General features: G+C 58.4%; 1 protein-coding gene across 2 annotated transcripts in view; it reads right to left on the bottom strand.

Annotated features, from left to right (window-relative positions):
• Positions 1 to 5778: 5778 nt before the first annotated feature.
• Positions 5779 to 7648, bottom strand: part of RPS15 (ribosomal protein S15) — a 2510-nt gene continuing 640 nt past the window's right edge. For both annotated transcript variants that reach the window (XM_011964015.1, XM_011964014.1), the window contains exons 3-4: positions 6034 to 6268; positions 5779 to 5927 (exon numbers count right to left, since the gene is read on the bottom strand). In XM_011964015.1, coding sequence (XP_011819405.1) covers positions 5814 to 5927; positions 6034 to 6268 — 349 coding nt within the window. In that variant the 3' untranslated portion in view covers positions 5779 to 5813. The remainder of the gene's footprint in view (positions 5928 to 6033; positions 6269 to 7648) is intronic.

Below are 7648 nucleotides of genomic sequence, written 5' to 3'. Positions count from 1 at the left end.
CGGGGCGGGGCTCCTCCCGAAAGGGGCGAGGGCGTCCCGTGGGGTCTGGAGGTGCTCGCGGGGGCTGGGGAGTCTCGCGGGACCGAGGCCGCGGAGGGGCGGCGGGAAATCCAGGGATGGGAGAGAGGGGAGCGGACTCGCGTGGGCCAAGTGGCGCCAGGGTCCGGGTCCGACCGCGCTGGGGAGTTCGAATGCGGCGGAGGCTGGGGGCCCGAGGCGGCGGGGAGGAGGCCCGCTGGGGGTGGGGGCACGAGACGTCCCACGGGGAACGAGGGTCCTGGAGAGCCAGAGGCGGCGTCGCCCTGCGCTTGTGGTCCGCTGCCCGCGGACGGTCACCCTGCGGAAGCTGGGAACCACCCCCGAATCAGCCCGGCCTGGTGCGCCTGAGGTTCATTAGTCATTCAGCAAACATCACATCACCTGCGCACACAAGGCTTGCTGGGCGCCGAGCTGGCGCGCGGGGGGCCGCCTTAAGGGGGCGACACGGCACGCGGACATTTATGCAACAAGCATGTATTAAGCACCTACTGTGTGCTGGGCCCCCTGCAATGAACAAAACCCAACCCCTGCCCTTGGGAAGCTGACGAGGGGACTGCAGCGGGCTGGGGAGAGACGCCAGCGGGGCGGGCAGGGCGCGGGGAGCTGCTGGGGAGGTCGAACAGCCCTGGGGAGTGTTGGGGGAGAGCGCAGCCCGCTAGGGCAGTGAGGGCGGGGAGGCCCCGGGGCAGGTCGCGCAGGCCCTGCGGGAGGTGGGAGCCACCGCGGGCTGTGGGCAGAGCAGGGCCGCGCCCGACTCCAGGCCCACGGGCGCCCGCTGGCGGCTGCGGGGAGAACAGGCCGTGGGCGGCGCCGGCAGAGGAGGGCTGGATGACGGGGTGGAGGATGGGGTCCGGGCATGATCGGGGCTGAGAGGGGTGCTATGAATTGTGCTAAGTCCCTGGAAACCAAAGAACGAGCGGCCGGAGAAAGGGGCGCCGCTTTAGCAGGACGGCGAGGACAGGCCGCCTCCAGCAGGTGCCTCCGCTGAACCCCGGGGCGGGGACGGAGCCGTGCGGCCGCCGGCGAGGCTTCGGGGCCACCCAGGACTCTTGCTTCAGAAGTCAGGGGAGGGCGCCGGGTTCACTGTAAACTGCCGTCCAGGCGGGAGGCCGCGGGGATGTGAGAAGCGGCGGGAACCAGGTCAGGGCCTGAAGGCAACTGACCCGCAGCGCCGGGGCCAGACCTGAGCCTGATGAGGACGGAGCGGCCTGAGACGGCACGGATCCGGGGCCAGGCGAGTCTCAGAGAGTCCACGCAGGTTCTGGATCGGGGTGTGGGGCCGGGCACGGTGGCTGACGCCTGTAATCCCAGCACTTTGGGAGGCCGAGGCGGGTGGATCACTTGAGGTCAGGAGTTCCAGACCAGCCTGGCCAACATGGCGAAACCCCGTCTCTACTAGAAATACAAAAAATTAACCGGCATCGTGGCGTACGCCTGTAATCTCAGCTACTTGGGAGGCTGAGGCAGAATCGCTTGAACCCAGGAGGCGGAGGTTGCAATGAGCTGAGATTGTGCCACTGCACTCCAGCCTGGGCGACAGAGCCAGACTCTGTCTCAGAAAAAAAAAAAAAAAAAAAAAGAAGGAAACAGAAGTGTGGATGTGGCTAGAGAGGCCTAAAGACAGACCCTGGGCCTTGAGTTGGGAGTGGGGCCAGGCAGTGGCACCCTAGTGCTAATTAAGGGCTCGCACCCCACCTCCTGGACCTAGGGCACAACCTGGCCACCAAGACATGTGTCTCTCTGAACTGGGGTGGGGGAGGGCAGTATCTTTTTGCTTTAAATACTAATATATATTTTCCCTGATCACACATGCTGGATTCCAACTGCAGAAAACCAAGGGAATTACCCATTAGCAGCCAAGCGCTGGCCAGACAGGGGCGTGCGCAGGGAGGGCTTTTATGGACAGAAAACTTCCCGTAAAGGTCCAAACAGTAAATTCTCAGCATCTGCCGGACAGAATATAGGTATGAATGGGCACAGCTGGGTGCCAATAAAGCTCTGCAAAAGCAAAGTGAGGCCCAGCACCCATTCCCATTACGCTTTCCTCGGGGAGGAGCCCTGCAGCTTGTTTGTAGCTAGCTCTACACATCTCTGTCATTTACTCTGCAGATGGACCTGGTAGCTCAAAAGCTGTTATTTCCATTGGTTTATTTTTAAAAAGGGCCTCGGTAAGACTTCAAGTGTGCACCACGGTGTACCACTTTTGATTTCTAATGGTCAGGGTTGAAAACCGTTCTGCAGATAAAGCTGTTTCAGCGGGGCATTCACTCATTTCCCACTTTGCTTATCTGAGGCAAAAAGCACCTAAAACGCCTCAACAATTTCATTTTTAAAAAGAATTCCAGGCCAGGCGCGGTGGCTCAAGCCTGTAATCCCAGCACTTTGGGAGGCCGAGGCAGACAGATCACGAGGTTAGGAGATCGAGACCATCCTGGCTAACACGGTGAAACCCCGTCTCTACAAAAAATTAGCCAGGCGTGGTGGCACACGCCTGTAGTCCCAGCTACTCAAGAGGCTGAGGCAGAATTGCTTGAACCCGAGAGGCAGAAGCTGCAGTGAGCTGAGATTGCACCACTGCACTCCAGCCTGGGCGACAGCAAGACTGTCTCCAAAAAAAAAAGCAAATAAAAATAAATAGAAATAATTCCGGGAAGGGCGCAGTGGCTCACACCTGTAATCCCAGCACTTTCAGAGGCTGAGGGTGGATCACCTGAAGTTGGGAATTCGAGACCAGCCTGGCCAACATGGTGAAATCCTGTCTCTACTAAAAATACAAAATTAACCAGGTGTGGTCGGTGCTTCTGTAATCCCAGCTACTCGGGAGACTGAGGCAGGAGAATTGCTTTAACCTGGGAGGCGTTTGGGCGTGGTGGCTCACACGTGTAATTCCAGCACTTTGGGAGGCCGAGGCGAACAGATCACGAGGTCAGGAGTTCAAGACCAGCCTGGCCAATATGGTGAAACCCCATCTCTACTAAAAAAACACTGACGTTAGCCGGGTGTGGTAGCACACACCTGTAGTCCCAGCTACTCGGGAGGCTTGAGGCAAGAGAATCGCTTGAACCCTGGAAGCGGAGGTTGCAGTGAGCCGAGATCATGCCACCGAACTCCAGCCTGGGCAACAGAGTGAGACTCCGAGAAAGAAAAAAACAAACCCGGGAGCGGAGGCTGTAGTGGGCTGAGGTCACGCCACTGCACTCCAGCCTGGGCGACGGAGCCTGTCTCAAAAAACGCATTAAATAGAAAGAATTCCAAATGCTGACAACTGAGACTACAATGAGCCCTGCACGCACACGCCTTCCCTCCCTCTCCTGGAGCTGGACCTGGGGTGGGCCTTTGAGGTTGGGTCTCGCACAGGCTTCCGCTGTTCATGCTGAAGTGAACCTGGCCAGTGCTGCCCAGAGACCTCTAGCGGAGACTTAGCAGCCAGACCACACTGCAAACTTTTGACCGTTGGTTCTGAGCCCAGGTTGGTTCAAGTCAGCCCACAGGCGAATTTTCAAATATTCCACGTATTTCAGGCGCTGCCAGCCAAGACTCGCCCCCAATTCTGACTATGTAGCCAGGTCCAGGCCCTCAGGGGCCTCCCTGGTCTCCTTACTTACCGGCAGGGTTAGCCGGGACGCCCGGTCCAGTGGAGGGCTTGAGAAGCACGTCCAAGTGCAGCACAGTCCCACCAGCTACGTGTCCCTCTGTGCACCAGCCAGCCAGGTCCAGTCTCATGCTGCCGGGGGGTGTCCCGGCTGTACTGGACCCCAGCTTGTAACTCTGGGCTGTCCTTCCTTTGTCCAACCCACCTTTTCCCAATCAGAGAGAAAAACATGGACCCCCACTTTCTCTGTATTGTAACTCGATTCCAAATCGAGAGGTAAGAACATGAGCAAATCTTGTTTTCGTATTTTTGTTTTTTTGGGGCAGAGTCTAGCTCTGGTCGCCCAAGACAGAGTGCCATCTCCGCCTCCTGGGTTCAAGTGACTCTCCTGCTTCACCCTCTCAAGTAGCTGGGATTATAGCCACAAGCCACCATGCCCAGTTTTGTATTTTCTTTTTTTTTTTTTTTTTTTGAGGTGGAGTCTCGCTCTGTGGCCCGGACTGGAGTGCAGTGGCCGGATCTCAGCTCACTGCAAGCTCCGCCTCCTGGGTTTACGCCATTCTCCTGCCTCAACCTCCCGAGTAGCTGGGACTACAGGCGCCCGCCACCTCGCCCGGCTAGTTTTTGTAATTTTTTTTTTTTTTTTTTTTTTGAGGTGGAGTCTCGCTCTGTGGCCCGGACTGGAGTGCAGTGGCCGGATCTCAGCTCACTGCAAGCTCCGCCTCCTGGGTTTACGCCATTCTCCTGCCTCAACCTCCCGAGTAGCTGGGACTACAGGCGCCCGCCACCTCGCCCGGCTAGTTTTTGTAATTTTTTTTTTTTTTTTTTTTTAGTAGAGACGGGGTTTCACCGTGATAGTCAGGATGGTCTCGATCTCCTGACCTCGTGATCCGCCCGTCTCGGTTTTGTATTTTCAATAGAGGAAAGGTTTCACCATGTTGGCCAGGCTGGTCTCTAACTCCTGACCTCAGGTGATGATCCAGCCACCTCGGCCTTCCAAAGTGCTGGGATCACAGGAATGAGCCACAGTGCCTGGCCGCAAATCATGTTTAAATTTGAAGATAGAGCTAGGTGCAGTGTCTCATACCTGTGATGCCAGCACTTTGGGAGGCCGTGGGAAGGTCACTTGAGCCCAAGAGATGGGGGCTGCAGTGAGCCACGATCATACTACTACATTCTGGCTGGGCAACAAAAACAAGACAACAAAAGGAGTGACATCACAGAAGAGGGCCCACAGGAGGCTGTTGTGGGGCATTTGAGGGTGAAATGAGGCGGGGCTCCTCACATCTCCCCTGCCCCCACTTGCCTGGCTGAGCTCTCACCCTCCTATCCACTGCCCAAGGGGAGGCCTCCCTGCCGCCATCCCTGGGCCACTCTGCTGGGTGCTTACTGAGCAGTTACCACCTCCCGCCTGGGTTGAGGGCGACTTCAGCATTGAACGGGGTTAGTTCTCACAACGTTCTCCAACCAACGTACCCCATTAGGGAGCCCATGAAGGGCTGGACGGTACCCCCCGCCCTGAGGCATGGCCACCTTGTCCTGTTCTTTCAAGCATCCTGCGCAAAGGAGACAGAGCTGGCCAGGCCATAGATGGTGCAGCCTCGCCACGGGACACCAGGCTGGGGAGACGGGGCTGGCTGCAGCCATAGAGCCTGCTGGGAGGGCAGACTCCAGCAGCGTGTTGTCAGGAGCTTCTGAGGAGCCAGGCAGGGGTGAGGATGGGAGAGGCTCAGGTCGCCCCAAGTTTCCTGCTCCTTCTTCACTTCCTGCGGGAACCCTCCCAATAGGAGACGAGGGAAGCCAGAAAGGAGAGCCCAGGCCAGGTGGGGGACTTGAGGAGGGGCCCCCTCTACATGGGGCACCCACAAGACAGCGTGAGGCTGGGGAGGTGCCCCGAGGTCAAGAATGCCGAGGGGATCAAAGGGATGGGGCCACACCTGGGCTTGGGCGCCCAGCTCCACAGCTGTCCCTGCAGACAGGAGCAGGGGCGGGGACTGCACAGCTATCAGTCTTGGACACTGAGGCCATCCATGCAACACTCCCACACAGCGCTGAACGTCCACCTTGAATCTCGTCACACCATGAACCTGAACCCGGCCCAGGCCCCTCCCAAAGCCCCGGACAGCGGGAGAACAAGCTGCGCGAAGGACTGGAGCCAGGTGCGCCTTTATTAGCTGAGCCACTACTTGAGAGGGATGAAGCGGGAGGAGTGGGTGGCTCCAATGCCAGGCCGGCCGTGCTTCACGGGCTTGTAGGTGATGGAGAACTCGCCCAGGTAGTGGCCAATCATCTCGGGCTGCAGGACACCAAGAGCAGAGCTGGGTGTCAGGCGATCCCGCCCGCATCAGGCGACCCCAGCCCACCTCGGGCCCAGTCCGGTTGGCAGGGACAGCAGCACGCACCTTGATCTCCACCTGGTTGAAGGTCTTGCCGTTGTAGACGCCCACCATGCTGCCCACCATCTCTGGCAGGATAATCATGTCCCGCAAGTGCGTCTTCACCACTTCTGGCTTCTCCATGGGCGGCGCCTCCTTCTTGGCCTTGCGCAGGCGCTTCAGCAGTGAGTGCTGCTTCCGCCGCAGGCCCCGGTTCAGCCGCCGCCGCTGGCGCGCACTGTACAGTTGCATGAGCTGCTCGCTGGAGAGGATGCACCAGGCAGAGTTTTGTGAGCGGCCCGGCCTGGGGAGACCCTACCCACTCCGGGGGACAGAGAACTAAAGCTTGGTTCTCCCCAGGGACACAGCCGCAGTGGACTTGTCACTGTCCATTGTAGTGACCGCAATGAACACGCCAAGTCAGATATACGCGACTCATCCCTCAGATGCAAGAGCCACTGTGTGACTGCAGAGACTCAGAGGACAACCGGCCCGGAGACCACAGTCTCAGACAAGATGCTGTAGCGCACAGCTCAGGCCAAAGGCCTCTAAAAACGCAGCGGAAGGCAGGAAGGGCGCGGTGGCTGCCGCGTGTGATCCCAGCACTTTGGGAGGCTGAGGCGGGAGGGTCGCTTCAGCCCAGGAGTTCAAGACCAACCTGGACGACATAAAGAAACCCTGTTTCGGCCGGGCGCGGTGGCTCAAGCCTGTAATCCCAGCACTTTGGGAGGCCGAGGCGGGTGGATCACGAGGTCAGGAGATCGAGACCATCCTGGCTAACACGGTGAAACCCCGTCTCTACTAAAAATACAAAAAAACTAGCCGGGCGAGGTGGCGGGCGCCTGTAGTCCCAGCTACTCGGAGGCTGAGGCGGGAGAATGGCGTGAACCCGGGAGGCAGAGCTTGCAGTGAGCTGACATCCGGCCACTGCACTCCAGCCTGGGCGACACAGCGAGACTCCGTCTCAAAAAAAAAAAAAAAAAAAAAGAAACCCTGTTTCTACAAATAATTAAAAATCAAGGCCGGGCGCGGTGGTTCACGCCTGTAATCCCCAGCACTTCGGGAGGCAGGTGGATCACCTAAGGTCAGGAGTTTGAGACCAGCCTGGCCAACATGGAAACCCGTCTCTACTAAAAATACAAAAATTAGCGGGACGTGTTGGTGAGCCCCTGTAATCCCAGCTACTCGAGAGGCTGAGGGAAGAGAATCGCTTGAACCCGGGAGTCGGAGGCTGCAGTGAGCTGAGATCGAGCCATTGCACTCCAGGCTGGGAGACAGGATGAGGCTCCGTCTCAAAATAGTAAAAAAATAAAAAAATAAAAGGGAAAGTCAGATGCCCACCACCACCCTGCCTGGACAGGACCCAGCTACTGCCACTGCCCTTAGAATCTAAGGCTGCTCGTTATTTTAAGTCACGTGGGCTACAGCGGCTACACCCTCCAACTAATCCGCGGAAAAGGTTAACAACGGGAAGCAGGTTGAAAATAAGTAAAAACCTCAACGTCTCCGGACAGTTTTCTGGGCGCAAGACTACGCTCAGTCCCAAACCCGGGCGGAGACTGCGCTCGCCCACCGCCGCAGAGAAGCTCGGACCCCCGCCCCACCGCCCTCGCCGGACAAGCTCCACCGCTGGCCCAGCCCC

This window comes from Colobus angolensis, unplaced genomic scaffold (genome assembly GCF_000951035.1).
Source record: "Colobus angolensis palliatus isolate OR3802 unplaced genomic scaffold, Cang.pa_1.0 Scaffold64, whole genome shotgun sequence".
NCBI classification, from domain to species: domain Eukaryota; kingdom Metazoa; phylum Chordata; class Mammalia; order Primates; family Cercopithecidae; genus Colobus; species Colobus angolensis.
The sequence above is the reverse complement of the archived record's forward strand: the minus strand, read 5'-3'. Positions and strand labels throughout refer to the sequence as shown.